Consider the following 19,851-nt stretch of genomic DNA (forward strand, 5'->3'; position numbering starts at 1 on the left):
AAACTTAGAAAGTACAACTTACATTTAAAAATAAATTAGTAAATAAAAAAATCATTTTTAATAAAACTAATAAGTAGTATTTCCTCCATTGGCCTGTATTCATGCCTGTAGGCGATTTGGCATGCTGCCGATTAACTGGTCGAGCTGGGCTTGCGGAATTCTCTCCCATTTTTCACGAGCAGCATCTTTTAGTTCGCGAAGTGTAATAGGGGGATTGTTTCGCTTTTTGATGCGTATCTTGAGAATGTCCCAAGCATGTTCAATAACGTTCATATCGGGGGAATTCGAGGGCCACTGTAATGTAGATATTCCTTCTTCTTCCAGAAAATTTTGTACTGCTGCTGTTCGATGAGGAGGTGCGTTGTCATGCATAAATACAAATTCATCACCAACAACTGACCCTCGGAATAGACGTACCACAGGATTTAAAAGTTCCTCGATGTACACAGCACCAGTGACACTTCTCTCCAGAACCAGCAGTGGCGTCCGTGTACCACTCATAATACCACCCCAAACCATAATACTGCCACTTTCAAACGGGACACGCGGTTGGGCTGTTTCTAGTTGGGCTGTTTCTAGTCGGGCTTGTCGTCCTGGGGCCCTCCAAACCAGTGTTCTTCGCGAATCAGATACCAAGCCAATTTTTGACTCATCAGAGAACATCACGTTATTCCAGTTAGGACCATGTTGCACCATTTCTCTGGCCCATTGCAGCCTTACTATTTTGTGATATTAGGTTAGTTTAGGAACATGTAAAGGCCTTCTACGATACAAATTTACCGCATTTAGTCGGCGTGTTATTGTTTGCTGAAATATTCAGTCCTTGCAGCCCAGATTCTCTGGATATACCACTTGTGAATTCCAGCCGATTTATTCGAGCTATCAATGTTATCTGCCGATCTTGTGCTGTTGTTGTACATCGACTTCTACCACTTCTGGGACGATCCTTGACGTCATTTGTCTCTTGGATTTTTTTTTTAATTTTAGATACAGCACTCTGAGTAACATCAACAATATTCGCGATATCACTTTGACTAAAGCCCTGTTGCAACAAAGCAATTACTCTAGATCTGTCAAAGTGAGATATCACGTTTCAAGACATTTTTAAATGGCTCAATTCAAATTTAAACACAGACTTAAATAATGTGTAAATACGCTAATCAGTTGAATGTGACCAAAATGGGTAAAATGATACAAAAACGATTCAAAGTTTTTATCATTTTCATGTAAAAACGCTCTAAAATGAATATCAAGAACAGTTTTGAAACCACCATAGGCGTAGATATATTATTTGTACGTATTCCAAACTTTTGGACATGTGTGTATATTATATTATTAAGAAACGACCTTCATTTTTGTAAAGAGCCTTTATTTTTTTTTGAAAAATCATGACTTGAAATAATCTGTGCTACATATGTTTTGACGTCTTCTGGTGCTTTAAGAAACTAACATCAACTCAACAACATTGCACTCAGAATGGCAAAAGTGTGTTAAATTTTCAATATTGTCATTTCATAAAGAGTGAACAATGATGTTGACTTCTTTAATTGGTCTCAGAAGAAAAAGTTTACTTTCGGCTTTAAACACAAGAGTATGGTTCAATTGAACGACTACAGATCGTCAGCATTCTATGTTAACTATAAAAGGTTAAAAAGACGCGTTAAATAGAACAAACAGCACCATAATAATATTAGATATGTATGATGTACATATTATGTAGTTACCTCTCCAGCAAAAGGTTCACCATTAATTGTGTGTTCTGATCCTTTGTCATTTGTTTCTCCCCAGTGGCAGTGGAATTGGTCCAGCACATATTCATCATCAAGAGGCCCTCCTTTTAATTCTATAAAAAAAGACGGGATATTAGAACATTGGACTGGCTATTAAAAATAAAATACCTAACATCTATATAAAATAAATTGTAAAGTATAAACATAAAGAAGCGTTCAAATATGGTAGGGGAGCAAAGTATGCTAAATGTGCAGTCACTCGAGCGCTGTGGGGACCTATTTGGCTGTGAAAATTAGGTCCTAAAACCAAAAAAAGCTAAGTTAGGTTATCCATTTTAGTGGGACTTGCCATTTTTTAATTTAATTTTCCATTTCCAACAATCGTTTTTTGATTATAGCGCCATCTATCCATAATTCGAAAAAATGTTTCGAATAAAAGTTGCTTATTTTTACGTAAAGAATCCAAATCTGTAATAAAAATTTGGGGCTCCTACATATTTAAGATTTTAAAGTACCCCCACCCCACCTCCGTGGGGGGTCGTGTTTGGTACCATTCGATATATTTTTCAAAAATATAGAATAAGTGTATTTTGCAGTTTTTCGATCTGATGCTCATTTTGCTAAATATCGCGGCATTTGCATTTAAAATTTTAAAATTACCCCCACCCCTCTCCGTGGGAGTCATGTTTGGTATCATTCGATAGATTTTTAAAAAATATTAAAAATCCACAAGAAAAAAGTTATCCTGTAGTTGGCTGTATACCATGTAATACAAAAAAAAATAGTAAAATCCTTTATAAAAGGTATATATTTAAAATCCCTAAAAAGGGGGCTACATCACAATTACATACCTAGTTTTCGATTGGTTTACCAATCATCATCAGTGCTTACGTGAAGTTTACATTTTAACCACCAAGATATAATTTTACAAAGATATGAGGGTCAAAGCCCTGTAAAAGTAACCCGATGTTTCCTTGACGGATTACTTCTACAGGGCTTTGACCCTCATATTTTTGTAAAATTATATCTTGGTGGTTAGCATGTAAACTTCACGCAAGCACTGATGATGATTGGTAAACCAATCGAAAACTTTTTAGGGATTTTAAATATATACCTTTTATAAGGGATTTTACTATTTTTTTGAAAAATATTGAAGACGTAGTTTTTAGTTTTTCGATTTGACGTTCATTTCGCGAAATATTCGCTTTTTTTTGTGAAACTTTTTGACTCACCCATTTCCTTACGCCTCGCTGAAATAGTCAGGTTTTTGAAATATATTATACTCTTTAACTTACCGTATATTAATCTGACAATTTCGAGTATTTTTAAGGATAATTTTTTTTCGGGCCCCCCTTAACGAACCCCCTGTGTTAAGAGCCATTATATGGTAGAGGTACATCTGCAGGGTACCAGGTTTCTCCCCATATGATAATCTGACGCGCTCGAGTAACTGCAAGAATCCCCGTTTGGGCTCCCCTACCAATAGAAAGTATTTCTCTTTTTTATAATTTTTAATTATTCATCCCTTAGAACTAATCTAATTTTAGGTACTATTTATGATGATTTCTAACTTTTTATCGATACTATCTTTATTAATTTATTATCACATTTTACTTCATAACTGTTATCATTTTGTACTGTCTTTGAACAATTGCAGGAGGTATTCAATCTTTTTAATTTTTTTTTGGATTCCAATTAAATTATAGTAGTTTTTTTTTATACATTTCACTCTATTGTCATTCTCATACTTTTATATTCATACGGGGTAACTAAAGGAAAAAATAATACGTAGATGTAATTGGGCAAAAGTGGTCGTAGGAAAAATGACCAAAAAATGTGGACTCTTAAATTTCCAAACTCTGAAAATAAGGTTGATCAACTGCTTAATATTTATAATACTGACATACGGATGTGGACCTTGGACCCTATGACAAGCGGAAAGATGCCAGTGAAATGTTCTGTTGGAGAAGAATGTTACAAATTCTGTGAACCGATCAACAAACGGCTTTCTAGCAAGTCCATCTCCAACAATTAAAATATTTTGGACATGTTATAAGAGCAGGCATAGAAAACATGAAATGACTTATCAAAGAAAAGGTAGAAGGACGAAGATCATAAGGAACTTTCTCATTAAGACGAATCGACCAAATTATAAGGAATATGCAAAAACATATTCATCAGTTAAAAGAAATGAGTAGAGGCAGAGATCTGTAGAGACGAACAATACACGACATCACCATGATCACTACATTATACTTGGAGTGTCAGGATCGAAGAGAGAGAATCTTCATATAGCTTATGCTCGACGAGCGATCGCAAACTTTTCTTGTACTCGTAAGAGAAATCATACCTGACATTTCTTTACTTGTAAAATGATCTCTATCTATCTAATTAGCCTTCTTCGGTCCATCTTTGGACATAGGTCTCCCCAATCCTTTTCCATTCTCATTCTTCTCTCTCTTCTGTCGCTACAGTTATCCGCCTAGAGCCCACGTGCTTCTTGACATCATCTGCCCATCTCATTTGTGGCCTTCCTCTGCTTCGTTTATATCCCCACGGTCTTCAATTTATGAGAATTTTGTTCCATCGGTCTTCTTTTTGTCTAATAGTGTGTCCGGCAAATCTCCATTTCAACTTTGCAACTTCTTGTCTAACATCCCTAACTTTGGTTTTCTCTCTTATCCACTCGTTTCTCTTTTTATCCAATAGTCTTATGTGCAACATTTGCCTTTCCATTGCTCTTTGCGTTTTTATGATCTTGTCCATGTTTGCTTTCGTAAACGTCCACGTTTGGGAACCGTAAGTGAGAACAGGGAGTACGCATTGATTGTATTCCTTGGTCTTGGTCTTAAGATGTTATGGATATCTTTTGTTTTTAAGGATGTAGCTTAGTTTTCCAAATGCCGCCCATGCCAGTCTAACTCGTCTTTTGATCTCTGCTGTTTGGTTTTCCTTGTTAAGTTTTATAATTTGACCCAGTTATATTGTATAATCGTGAACTTGTTCTATTTATTCTTGTTCGATCCTCATTGTGATGTCCTCATGTGTATTTGTTATGATTTTGGTCTTGCTGTAATTCATATTAAGGCCTATCTTTTCGGATTATATGTCCAGTTCTTTCATCATTTCAAACAATTCTTCTTTTTTATCGGTTATCAATACGATGTCATCGGCGTACAGTAATTTCAATCGAAAGAGTAATAGTCTAAGACCTAAGAGCTAGTGAACCCTTCGACTAACGGTCGTCCTGTAAGGCTAGAAATTTGTCTAGTGATAATTCATAGAACACCAAGGCTAAAAACCATGACCTGGCAGGCATCAGCCGTGCACGTGTATCTACCAGGTGAATCGAAAAGTGCAAATTTAGGGGGTAAAATAAACTTTCTCCTGTAAAGTTTAAATTTAAGTATGTGTTTGAGTAAGTCATTTAGAAGAAATGTGTACAGTGACAGGCGATTCTGAAGAGCATAAGACCTTGCCAGGCGAGGGGAAAGATTAGGGTTTTTCCTAAAATTGTTTTTTTGCATCTAACAAAGTTTTTTTATGTTTTCTGAATCATTCCAAACAGAAAAGGTCTTTGCGGATTTTTCTCTTAAGTTAACAGTTTTTGTTATATAAGCGATTAAAAATTTTGAAAATTGCGAAATCGGCCATTTTTAACCCTAAATCGGACATTTAACTAAAAATTTCAACGTTGCCAAGGTAGGTAGATATTCTTTAAACATTGATTGATGAAATCCCTAAGAGATTTTTGCAATACAATATCGAAAACCCCTATGTTTTTTAATTGCTAATCAAGCGGGCGCGACACTGTAGTATAAGTGAGGACGTTTGAGTTTGCATAAATTCATTATCTTGAGAAAGGGCAAATTTAAAGAGAAATTCTCAGACAGGTCGATTTTTATTATTAAATTAGGACTTTTTGGCATATATTTAATACTAGTGACGTCATCCGTCTGGGCGTGATGACGTAATCGATGATTTTTTTAAATAAGAGTAGGGGTTGTGTGATAGCTCATTTGAAAGGTTATTTAATTTTCTGTTCAGTAATATAGACATTAACATAATTATTTATACAGGGTGTACAAAAATTTTTTTTATTAAATTAATTTAGACAAAAAGAAGAAAAAAATTGTTTGTACACCCTGTATAAATAATTATGTTAAGGTTTATATTACTGAATAGAGAATTAAATAACCTTTCAAATGAGCAATCACACAACCCCTACCCTCATTAAAAAAAATCATCGATTACATCATCACGCCCAGATGGATGACGTCACTAGTATTATATATATGCCAAAAAGTCCTAATTTAAAAATAAAAATCGACCTGTCTGAGGATTTCTCCTCAAATTTGCCCATTCTCGAGATAATGAATTTATGCAAACTCAAACGCCCTCATTTATACTACAGTGTTGCGCCCGCTTAATTAGCAATTAAAAAACAAAGGGGTTTTCGATATTGTGTTGCAACAAACTCATCGGGATTTCATCAATCAATGTTTAAAAAATATCTACCTACCTTTGCAACATTGAAATTTTTAGTTAAATGTCCGATTTAGGGTTTAAAATAGCCGATTTCGCAATTTTTAATCGCTTATATAACAAAAACTATTAACCTAAGAGAAAAGTCACTAAAGACCTTTTCTGTTTGGAATGATTCAAAAAACCTAAAAAAACTTTTTTAGATGCAAAAAAGATAATTTTAGGAAAAACCCCTAATCTTTCCCCTCGCCTGGCAAAGTCTTATGCTCTTCAGAATCGCCTGTCATTGTACACATTTGTTCCAAATGACTTACTCAAACACAAACTTAAATTTAAACTTTACAAGAGAAAGTTTATTTTACCCCTAAATTTGCACTTTTCGATTCACCTGGTAGATACACGTGCACGGCTGATGCCTGCCAGGTCATGGTTTTTAGCCTTGGTGTACTATGAATTATCACTAGACAAATTTCTAGCCTTACAGGACGACCGTTAGTCGGAGGGTTCACAAGCTCTTAGGCTATAAGGTAGCTTTAAAAAGTGAAAATACACTAGATACTCACAACAATAATAACACATAAGAGAAAGAAATCAGGTTTACCAACAATTATCTCAGTTGAAAGCACACTTAAACATTACAAAAATTGTAGTATCGGCCGTAGCTCAACGGCCAAGATACTGGTCTTCTAAGCCAGGGTGCACGAGTTATATTCTCGGCACCAACAATGGCATTTTTGTATTGCCTATTATATTAATTTACCTTATTACATATTCATCATCATCATCATCATCATCAGCCTCTCTCAATCCACTGCTAGACATAGGCCTCCCCTGTTTTTGTTGTCTTTCGTAAGTCGTCTTGCCATCGTGTTGGTGGTCGTCCTCTGCTACGTTTATCGGCTCTTGGTCTCCATTCAACTAGTTTGCGAGTCCATCTTTCGTCCTTCATTCTGGCAACGTGTCCAGCCCATTTCCATTTTAAATTACAGCTTCTTTCAATGACGTCTATGACTTTGGTCTTAGCTCGTAGATCTTCGTTTCTAATCCTGTCTCGCAGAGTGGCCCTTATCATTGATCGCTCCATTCTTCTCTGCGCTACTCTTAGTTTTTGTGAGTTTTTCTTTGTGAGCGTTTCTGCACCATAGGTCATCACCGGTAGCACGCATTGGTCGATAACTTTTTTTGGACTAGAATATGGCTCGGCTGTGTTTTCGTTTTGCAACGAAATTGAAAATGGTTATTCATTTTTGATTTACATTTACTCTGTGTGGAGTATGAAGGGAACCATTCTTGTTGGAACTTTACCGCACTGAGCAGATGGGACGTGAATTGTAAATTGTAGAATTCCCTGATCTTCCTTAGTCTCAGCATCCGTATGGCTTGCAAATTGTAGAAGCCTCGGAGGTGTAATCAGAGAAGGTTCCCATTGTTTTCATTCTGGTGGGGTGTAGAATAGCATTATGTTGTTCTATATGCCATTAGAGTGAAAACTTAGTCTTTCTGAAAACTTTTTTCTTCATGTTAGTTGGATTGTCACTCTTAAAAATGTCCCTAAGAGCTGCTATGCTGCCCATCCTTGTATTATTCTTCTGAATACTTCTGTTGTTTGGTTGTCCTTACCTATCTTAATTTCGTGACCAGTTCTATTTGTTCATTTTGTATTTCAAGGTGTTTACTTGGTACTAAGTTCGTCATATATTTTGTTTTTGTTATATTCATTTTTAAGCCTATTTTATGACATGCCGTCCAAGTTCTTCCAACATTTTCTTTATTTGTCCCAAATCGTCTGCAATCAGGACTATATCGTCTGCGTAGCTTAGGTGGTGTAGCATCTCTCCGTCCACATTTATTCCTTTATCACCCCATTCGAGGGTTTTGATCGATTTTTCTAGAGCCGATATGAAAAGTTTAGGTGACAACGTATCCCCTTGACGGATACCTCTTTGGATTTTTATTTGTTTGCTGTTAGCGTGTAGTTGTATCGAACTTGTCGCATTTTTATATATATTATATATTAGCCTCGAATATCGGCTATCAATGCGGCTCTCGTTTAGTGCTTCTATAACACTGTCGAGTTCTACTGAGTCGAATGATTTGTGGAAATCTACGAATGCTAAAACTAAGGGCTTGTTAAATTCTATGAATTTTTCGATGAGTTGTTTTATTGTTTGGAGGTGATCGTTGGTTCTAAAGTTTGCTCTGAACCCAGCTTGTTCTCTACTGTGATACCGGTCTAATTTCTTGTCTAATCTTGTGGTGATTACTGTCGTGAAAAGTTTATAAAGATGGTTTAACAGACTGATTGGTCGGTAATTTTCCAGATCACTTTTTTCTCCTATTTTTGTAGAGAAGAATTGTTTTGGCTCTATTCCATTCAGATGGTATGGATTTCTTTGTCAAACATAGATTAAAGAGATCTTTAATTTTTCTCATTAGAGGTTCACCGCCATTCTTAACAGCCTCGATCACTATTCCATCGTCTCCTGGTGATTTATTGGATTTCATTTTATTCATCGCTTGTCTAATTTCACTGAGAGTTATTTCTGGCATGAGTTCAGAGCCTTGATTTAATATTGTTTTGCTTATTGCATCTTTTAGCTGTGTTTGGTTCATCCGTCTGCTTTTATAAAGTTCTCCATAGAAGTCTTCTACTATTGTTAAAAGCTCCTCTCTATTTGTTGTTATTTCGCCCTTTTTGTTTTTTAATTTAATGATCTGACTTTTTCCGTTATTTAGTTTTCTTCGCAGACTTTTTAGGCCTTTATTATTTTCTATGGCTTGTTCGATTTTAAGTGTATTATACTTTCTTAAGTCTTTTCTTATTGCTTTCTTGACTTCTCTGTTTATCTCTCTCTTTTGCTCTCTATTTGGATCATTTCTTTCTGTAATAAGTAAAGACTGGATTATATGCAAAATGCATATGCATATATATGCTGCATATTTCTCATGTTTTTCATAAATGCATATGCCTTGCATATTTGGAGATTTAAGAGCATATAAATGCATATTTTGATGGGAATTTACTCTACCCCATTTAAAAATAAGGTATATATTAGTAACATCAACATCCATTAAAATAAAATGTGAAAGTAAATATTTTGCTGTTAAGCTCCTTTGTTGTTGTACCCATAAACATAATGGGCGTTATTTATAGCTGCAGGTATCATTATCCGGATATTTAAGATTTATAGACTTCTCAGAATTTACAAATTACCTAAGTAAATACCGATTATATTTTGAATAACATTACAAATATTACCTGTACTTTCTGCTGGTGTCGGCCAACTATGAATTATTCTGGGAAAACCAACCAAAACGAAATTTTAAGGCAGCGTTGCCAATTTAGCTTATTTTATGCTAGATTTGGCATATTTTTGTGTTGTTTAGCTTATTTATTTCTTGTTTAGCATATAGCATATTTTCTAGCATATTAAATAATATAAAAATTATTTAGTAAAAATCGAAAATCTTCTAATTCAGAACAAATTTTTATGTTGGCCTTACAATTACTAAAACAACTTAGGAACTCTCTCACAGGAACTTGAAACTGATATCAGTGAGTCAAATCTGATTCCTAACAAAAAATGTTTAACCATTCACACATACACACCTACATCAGCAAATCCCTTCGCCTTCAATAATGTTTATATTAGTACTTATGTCTGTGGACCATGAGATTACTATTAACTACAGGATCATGTTTCAGCATTTTTTAAAACAAATAATTTATCTGTACTGGGTTATGCTTGCTATAGGGATTTTTTATTAGTTGATAATGGAATACCTACTGTTGAACTGATCATTCCATCATTCTTGTGAGGTTTGGCAAATACTATATTGGTCGAGTTGGCAACACTGTTTTAAGGGTAGGATAGATTATTTTATTTTATGAATGGTTAGTCTTAAATCAATCGCCGATTATTCAACTTTTGTGATTGCAAGTTATTGACTATACTGTGTAAAAAAATCATTTTATTATTATTGTGAAAATGCCTAAAGTAGCAAGGGAAAAATCAAGTCTTCTCAGAAGTTGGATTGGAAGTAACAATCATCTAAAAGTTATCGACAGTGAAAGTATGTTTTGCACCATTTGTGATAAAAAGGTAAGTTCTCCACTTCAATAGATTTTTAAACTTATCAAACTTCTTTGCACATCTATGTGTCTGTCTATTCTAAAATGACAAACCGTCCCATTTCTTCAAAAACTGTTTTTTAAAGTTCGCAACGGTTTGGCTTATACAGAGCGAGGTGTTGAGAGTGGCCCACCCTGTATACTACGGTACACTGACTGTACTTTATTGTTTGACGATTTCAATTTCACTTTGAGAAATAAAAAAAAATTGGGGGAGGTTTAAAAAGTTTGATCATTTTAATGTAGGTATCTATTTACGAAAACATCTAAAACATCATTATCATTATATTCCAGATTCCATGTCAAAAGAAATTCCAAGTAGTTCAACACATAAAAACTTCACTTCACCAAACTAAGCTATCAAAAAATGATAATAAACCTCGCCAGCAGATTCTACAGAACAGTTTGCAGATTCAGAATACGTCAGTTGGGCAAGAAACCTTTGCAAAGGATTTATGCCATTTTTTTTTGAACTGCAATATCCCTCTGCACAAGTTAGAACATAAATCGTGTCAAAACTTTTTAAAAACTTATTGCAAGATTAAAGATAAACCAGCTCAAATACCAAGTTCTTCAACTCTTCGGAAAAAATATGTCAGTGCATGTTACAAAGATGTGATGACGAGTATTAAAAATCAGTTAAAAGCCGATTATCTTTGGATTTCCGTCGACGAAACAACGGATACAAAGGGTCGACAAATTGCGAATCTAATTGTTGGAGTTCTTAACGACTCTGGCGATTTTAAAAACTCATACTTAATTAGTGTAAAATGTTTGGAAAAAACAAACTATGCTACAATAGCTAGATTTGTTAACGAATCCCTAACAAATTTTTTTTTACCTGATCAAGTACCATTTGAAAAAATATTATTAATGCTTAGTGATGCCGCCTCATATATGATGAAAGCTGCATCCAATCTTAAAATCTTTTTCCCTAATTTAATTCACTGTACATGTTTGGCGCACGGCCTAAACAGAGTTGCAGAGAAAGTTAGAATTGAATTTCCCAATGTAAACACCTTAATAAATAATGTAAAAAAAGTATTTCTGAAAGCACCACTACGTGTACAGGTATATAGGGAGATGCTTCCCGATATTCCTTTACCACCAGAACCAGTATTAACCAGATGGGGAACTTGGCTTAAAAGTGCTATATTTTTATCTGAACACTACGACGACATCAAAAGCGTTATTTCAAGTTTTGATCCGACTTGTACCGCTATTGATAACTGTCAAAATATTTTTAAAGAAAAGTCTATTAAAAATCAATTGTTGTATATAAAATCGAATTTCGATATCATTGAAAGTTCAATTACAAAATTAGAGGCTCAAAATTTATGTCTTCACAATAGTATGTCTATTGTTGATTCGGTTAAACAGAAAATAACAAATCTGAATGGGGAAATTGGAGTAAAAATTAAAGATAAACTTGATGACGTTTTAAACAAAAATGAGGGTTTCACTTTATTGCGTTCAATAAATAATATAATCAATTTTGGAAACTTCGATGAAAATATTAATATGGATCCGTCTCTAATAGCAAAGTTTAAATATGCCCCAATTACATCTTGTGACGTTGAGAGATCTTTTTCTGCCTATAAACAAATATTAACAGATAGAAGACATAATATTAGTTTAGAAAATATGAATCAATATATGATTATTTATTGTAACAATAAAAATATGTAAATTTGTTTTATTGTACTCTTTTTATAATATTAGTTTAGAAAATATGAATCAATATTGTAACAATAAAAATATGTACATTTATTTTATTGTACTCTTATTTATCTTGTGGTCAAAATAAAATATTTTGCCGTTTTATTTGTCACAAAACCTGAAGTTAAAAAAATATATTAAGAAATAATAATACAATTTGGTTTAAATTCAAACCTATTTATTTATTTTTATTATTTTTTATTTATTTATGTATTTAACGTAAACCATAAAATTATTCATATAAAAATAAGTGCATATATAAATGCATATTTGCATGTTAATTGTGCATATTCAGCTTGTTTTAAAATGCATATTGCATGCATATTTTAGACATTTTTTAGTGCATATTTTCCAGTCTCTAGTAATAAGATTTCTTTGTTTCATTAAATTCCTGGTGTCAGTACTAAGTTTTTCTTCGTTCTTACTTCTTGGACAGTGTTTTCTCATGCTTTCTCCAATGGCTTGCGTAATATGTTGGTTTAGTGCATCTATGTTTTCGTTGAGAGTTATGTCTGTGTTGTTTCTCAGTTTGGTTTCGATGTCGTTTTGATATTCTTTAAAGTCTCTAGGTTGGGTCCATATTGGTATTGGTTTCGTATTTACTAATTTGCGTCTCTCTTGTTTTGTGCTTATTTTAACTTCTGCTCTTACCATTCTATGGCCACTACCAGTGTTGAATGCATTTAGGACCGTTACGTCTTGGATGATTTCTTTTTTGTTTGTAATTATGAAGTCAATTTCGTTTTTTGTTTTATTATCTGGGCTTGCCCAGGTCCATCTTTTATGTGGTTTCTTATAGAAAAAGCTGGATTTTTTGGACTAGATTATTCTGAAGGAGAAAACCATATTAGAAATGAAAAATATGAGTTGATGCGATTGGTTATACAAGGCAAAATGAAAAAAAAGGACCAGGGAGACGACCCACGACCTGGTTGAACAAGAATACAACAGTGTACTGGAAACACAATAACGGAACTCTTTAAAACTGCAGCAGACAGCGTAAAATTAGACAGCGGCCGATATGATCACCGATATCCTTAAAGGATGAGGCACACGAAGAAAGAAGATAACAGTATTATCTGCATGTCGAAGATTATTTACTGGTAGTCCATTAATCTTGATCCCTATGATATTCTTTCATTGCCTTTATGAATATTTAAAATATAAAAATGTATTTATTATCTGATCGTATACCATAGAAAGACAAGTTCAACCAAATAAACCCGCTAAGTAAGTACTTAAGTAGTTTATGTTGATCTTTTTGATGTCTTTTGGTTGGTATTTCATTGGAAGTCGCCTTCTCACCTCATCAAGGCAAGTTTCTCCAAGTCGAGTTTCCACCAAGGCAAGCTCCTTTAAGGCAAATGTCTACAACTAGATGCACCACTGTAAAGAGGGGCTCTCGTGTTTCAACATCACATCCTAAGCCGAACCATGTTTTAACAGTTTTACTTATACCTATTATCTATAAAGCATCTAAACGTATATACGGATCCATTAGGTTGGTGCTCGGTGCTCCTTGTAGCTGCTCCACATAGTGGATACGTTGGTGCTCCCGCTAGACGCTCACCCTCGGTGATCCAAGCGGTGGCGGTTTATATGTAGAGGAGCGCATACGTATACATTGGAGCAGCTACACGGAGCACGGAGCACCAACCTAATCGATACGTACCTTTATATCGCTGGTGATGTGAAGCAAAACCGAAAGTAGATAAAAAAATGGATAAATCGCCAATTTAGTTGAAAACTTTTTAAATATTGGTGCAGAATGACCCCTTTAGATGAAAATATGTATAGCATTAACCGACACGCGACGGGCCTAGTTATTTTAATATCATGTCTACAAATTATAAACTGCAGATGTTTTACAGATTTTTAAACTTCCATAGATATTTTATCACCTTCACTTTATATAAGTAGTGCTGGTTATTTATTTATGACTACTACTCATTTTTCGAAGAAAAGTTATAACAGATTAAAATAATCTCCCACTAAATTTAGATACAAGATATGTTTATAAGTTGTTGTTAGTTATTGGGAAATATAATTTAACACCTAATTCTAAAAATAAAATGGAACCGCATTATAAACACTGCAAATATTTCTAAATACAATATTGTTTATTTTATGACTTTGTTGTGGTCGACTGTTTGAAAAGTCATGTTTTTAATTAACTCCACAAAGTTAATTTTTTAGGATTCATAAAATTTATAGAGTAAAAAGCAATAAAAATATATTGCTTGTGTTTACTTATTTATTTTGTCACGTCACTAATGACTAATGACTAATCCTATTTGTTGGAATAAATCCATTTGAACATCTACAACTATTTAGAAATATTTTTACTTTAGTAATAAATATCTATGTAACTCCATTTTTGATAAACTGGTGTTGCAGTTGCAGCTCTTTCTAGCTCTCTCTAGGCTTTCTAGCTCTTTCTTCTGGTGCGGGTATGCTTGTTTCCTTTATTTCTTCTGGAGCGAGAGGAATTCACCCTAAAATTTTTCTTAGCATTCTATTAGGCAAGCCGCACACCAAAGAAACATGAAACGTAAAACATGAAACATGAAACGTAAAACAGATTTCATGAAAATAAAACACAGGCAAACAAATCTGGAAGTTCGCCTACCAATGAAACGAGTGTGATTCATGCTCATAAAACATTTTTGTTTTCGGAGAGTTTCATAAATGGCCGGACGTCTATTTGTTTAGCAGTGTTTTATTTCCATGAAACGTGATTTACGTTTCATGTTTCTTTGATGTGCCTAAGTCTCCACTCTTTAAACGTACCCGTACCAAATCAGTTGATATATTTCTACATAAATATATTCTAATGATTGAAACTTCTATCCTCAGTATTCTTTTTGCTACTTCGTTTCTTGTTGTACATGTACGTGAAATTTCGGTCAATCTAATTATATTATAGCACTTCCAACTCAATCGTCTGAAGTTTTTTGTTAATTTACAAGTTTAATAATATAAATACAATAGACTTTATCATTTTTTTTAATTTGTATCTTTTCTCCTATCCAATTCTTTAGACAAGCTGTAGCCAGTACTCCTACACGCAGAAATTCTTGATTTTAGTTATGTTTTTATTCGTACCTTGCCTCCTGAAATTTATACTTCAATATACATAATAATGTACCCGTCTTATATTACTATTTATTCCTGACCACTTATTTTAAGCTTTTAATAAACTCTAGATCTAGATACATGATAAATCATATCAAATAGAAAATTTTAAGTACTGTAGCACAGTATGCAGCAAAATAAACAGTACTGAAATAAATATTGAAATGTTTATGATTTAATATGATGATAATACATGATATAGCCTTGCAAACATCATTCACAACGACGCACGTTCCCGATAAAACATATGTTAAAGATGCCCTCTGGCCAGTGGCGGATCTACAGGGAGGGAAAAGGAGGAAATGTCCACCCTAACAAGGTCCAAAATTAAATAAAAAAAAATTGTTCAAACATAAAAATATATTAGCTCACATGAAACCGAAACCACAGAAAGACAAATTCAACCCAATAAACACGCTAGTTAGGAAAATTAAAGGAACTTAATACCCTATAAATTATTATATGTCTTTTATGTAATCTGAGTTTATCTTTTCTATGTCTTTTGGTTGGATTTTCGTTGGAAGTTCCCCCTAAAGCAAATTTCCCCTCCCAAGGGAAATTTCTAGATCCGCCACTGCTTCTGGCACGAAAAAAATCTTTAATTTTAGTTCTTAATTCCGAAATGGTAAACGGTTACCCCTTCAGCATTCCCCATGTATACGCATCTGGTGGCGTTAGTTCTGGTGAGTGGAAGTTCCAAAAATGATCACATAGTAGTAGAAGAGACTCTGGCATTGTGACAGCTTATCTTGTCCTGCTGAAACCACTGTTGATTTTACGCTTGGAACATTTTCGTGACCTTTTGCGTATTGTCGAAAATAGTATTCCATTATAAAATTTTTTTTGCAAAACTGAAAACCATCCTGAAGTATCTAACATTAATATGATATTGACAAACGTTATAACAACGTTCAGAAATTTTTTTTTTTTGGCCATCAAATTCACTCAAAAAAAAAAAACGTTCAGAAACCACTCAATATGTTTCGGCACATGACACATACAAATTTTAGGCATACGAATTTCAGTACTGTTTATTTTGCCGCATACGCATACCGTATAAAATTATGTAGATTAGAGATTAGACTATAGCCCAGTAAATGAACGGGAAATTCGGCGATACCGTGTAATTTTCAGGGGCAACTCCGAATTGCATGAAAATTTGGATTTAGGTTCTACTTACCCTCCACTTCAAAGTTGAAATTGCGCCGTTGGTTGCTTTTACTTGGGGGGCGACAGTCACCCCTTCTCGGGGGTGAAAAAACATACGTTCAAGATAAGACCGGAAATGGATAAACTGACTGATTTTAAGCAACTTTTGTTCTATAGAGTTTTTTACTTAAGTCAATACTTTTCGAGATATTTGCAATTGAAAATGTTGATTTTTCGACAAAAAAACTACGTTTTCAGACGGTTTTTCGCAAATAACTCAAAAAGTAAATATTTATCGAAAAAAATATCCTCAGCAAAGTGTAGCTTATAAAAAACCCAAAAAAATGGTGTATCAGTAAAGTCTATCTTATTCGTCTAATTCCGAATCGAATATTTCAAGGTGAAATCACCGAAAAATTAAGCACTTTTCGGGAAAAACCCATTTAAACTTTTTTAAAGTGTTTATAAAAGCTTTGTTTTAATTGTTAAAATAAGTTTTAGCATTAAAAATAAGCGAGTTACGCTCAAAATAAAGTTGGCCCTGTTTTTTTTTTGTAAAAAATTATGAAAATCTCGCCGTGTTTAGCTCCCCAAATGAAATTAATCGCTACCGCTGTACAAACAATTTACTTAGCTATCTATTTTTTATACGATCTGTCAGTCTCACCGGTTTAAAGTGTTTATTTTTGAAAGGGTTATAATTGAGAAAGCTTGAATGGGTCACTAATCACGAATGTATGCAAATTTTGAACAGCCAAATCTTAACCAATTTTTGTCTTACGGAGAAAGAAAATGAAATTAGCATATTTATAATAGAAAAACCTACATTTTTTTACTCTTTAAGATTTTCCTTATCACTAATACTTTTTAAGTTATTTTGAAAAAATGAAATTTTTCAAAAATTTTTAGAAATTTTTTTTTAAGTTATACTTCTTTACCGGCGATAGAGGGTAATTTTTTTATATGTTAAAACCTATCAGCCCGGCGCATGCGCATTATAACTTTGTTCTGATTGGATGTTCAAATGACATGTCAAAAATTATCCGATATGGCAGCTGTGGTTTGGAGGTAAAGGCAAAGGTAAACAAATGTATATTATAATATATTAGTTTTATTGTTGTGAGGACAGAAACAAAAAAGTTTATAATATTGTAGTGACTTTTAAATAGTTTTTAAAAGCAACAGGTACGTAATAATTGTTAATGTATCATGAGTATAAACCTACCTATTTGATCTGCCAAAATACATAGTATGTAATACTTTTATTTATATAATTTGATTACCATCAAAATTTCTATCAATATTCACCTAATATATTGTTTTTTACTCTATGTTTTGTTGTATTTTTTCAATTCTAAATCATTTCAATTCAAAATTAAAATAATTTGATCAATTTTCCAAATATCAAAATATCACAAGTTTAATCCGTTTAGTTAGTCGATCTTCGTAAATAATGACACATAGTGTCCGTGGCTAAGCGGAGAAGGCGAATTAATTCCAATACCAACCGCTCTTATCAGCGCTGGTTCGAGTCCCAATAGAAACTTTATTTTTTGTTTTTTTAATACATTTTATGATTGTAAGTATATTTATTATATAATTGTATTTTCAGAAAATACGTATTTAGTTAAAAAATTTTCGACAATTAATGTTCAGACATCATTTGTGGTTTGTTTAATGTGTTTGTGTGTGTTTCATTCTTTTATTATTTTAATTTTGGCACTGTTCTAATAAAAATGTTTGACAAGTAGTAAGTATAAATTAGTTTAATATTTAAACAAAATATAAATAAAAAGTATATTAATTTCGTTTAAATCATATAATAGAAGTATAACTTCTTACGTGCGTACAAAGTACACACACATTCTTTTTTACTATAAAACCAACTGTTTTCAAAAATAAGCACTTCAAACCAATCAAACTTACAGATCATATAAACAATACACATACAGTTAAAATAGATGGTAAAGCCAAACGATTAATTTCATTTAGGGTGCTAAATAGAGGGAGTTTTTCACGATTTTTTTTACCAAAAAAAAGGGGCCAACTTTTTTTTCGGTGTAACTCGTTTTTGTTTGATGCTGTAAACTTTTCTAAAAAAAAACAAATAATAAGCTTGTTTTTCGATACTTTAAAAATGTTAATAAGGTTTTCCCGAAAAACGCTTCTTTCTCCGGTGATTTCGCGTTGAATTATTCGAATTGGGATTAGACGAATAAGAACGTATTTTTCATGAGCTCAATTTGCTTCTACTCAATTTGTAGACTTTACTGGTACAACATTTTTTTCGTTTTTTTATAGGCTACACTTTTGCTAAAAATATTTTTTTCGATAAAATATTTACTTTTTGAGTTATTTGGGAAAAACCGTCTGAAAACGCAGTTTTTTTGTCGAAAAATCAACATTTTAAATCGCGAATAACTCGAAAAGTATTGACTTACGTAAAAAACTTTATAGAACAAAAGGTGCTTAAAATAAGTCAATTTATCCATTTCCGGCCTTATTTTAAACACGCGTTTTTCGCCCCCCGAGAAGTGGTAAATGTCACCTCCCAAGTAAAAGCATCCAACGGCACAAATTTAACTTTGAAGTGGAAGGTAAGTAGAACCTAAATCCAAATTTTCATGCAATTCGGAGTTGCCCCTGGAAATTACACTCCAAAACGGTCATTTATTGGGCTACTAAACTTTTTTGTTAGAAAACTATTTACTACAAACAATAAACTTCATACCTGATCCTTTGCCTTTAACGCCAACTTTCCAAGCAGCTCCAGTATTTTCCAATTTAGTCGACGATTCCGGTTCATATTTCCATTGCAGCCTTTCTTCGGTATGGAATTTTGTTACGCTCACAGGCGAAATATCAATCGGGCTTTGACGTTCTCCAGCAGCATCAGGAAATTTAGATACCCATGAGTGAGGTCCTGAAAAGGAAACATATTTAAAGAAAAGTAATAGTTATGGATTATTAATTTATACAACAATAAAGAAAAATAAATCAAATTTACCAAGGAACCAGACAACAATAAAAACGAAAAATATTACATATAGACTAGGGCGGATCTGTTTTGAGGTGGACGTGAGAGGTGGCATTCGGATTTTTGCAGATAAAGTTAGGTGACAACTTCAATAAATATAATTGATTTATGCTCCTTCTCAAATATGCCCGGAAGATTAATAAAAAAATTTACATATTTAAAAATTTCGAAAAATATCGATTTTCTTGCTACTCTCATTGCTTATAACTTTAAATGATTCATTTTGGAACAACGTCGTAAAGAAATAAAATAAAGGTAATTAAATTTTGTATGATATACGACTGGTTTAAAATGTCTTAAATTATTACCCTTCCTGCAAAATAGAAATAAATACCAAATAAGGGGGCAAAAAAGCCTTTTTATTCAATGTTTTTCAACCACTTTGATTGCACTTACAACCTTCGTAAATCGCTTAGAAAATTGTTACAACATAGACTTAAACCGTCCACCAAATTTCATTAAAA

General features: G+C 33.2%; 1 protein-coding gene across 12 annotated transcripts in view; it reads right to left on the reverse strand.

The window, feature by feature from the left end:
* The window catches only part of LOC114326889 (carbonic anhydrase), a 471,397-nt gene that overhangs the window by 97,334 nt on the left and 354,212 nt on the right, over window positions 1-19,851 (reverse strand). For all 12 annotated transcript variants that reach the window (XM_028275344.2, XM_050652599.1, XM_050652603.1 and 9 more), the window contains exons 3-4: window positions 19,082-19,273; window positions 1,725-1,843 (exon numbers count right to left, since the gene is read on the reverse strand). In XM_028275344.2, the coding sequence (XP_028131145.2) occupies window positions 1,725-1,843; window positions 19,082-19,273 (311 nt within the window). The remainder of the gene's footprint in view (window positions 1-1,724; window positions 1,844-19,081; window positions 19,274-19,851) is intronic.

This window comes from Diabrotica virgifera, chromosome 6, assembly GCF_917563875.1.
Source record: "Diabrotica virgifera virgifera chromosome 6, PGI_DIABVI_V3a".
Classification (NCBI taxonomy): Eukaryota; Metazoa; Arthropoda; class Insecta; order Coleoptera; family Chrysomelidae; genus Diabrotica; species Diabrotica virgifera.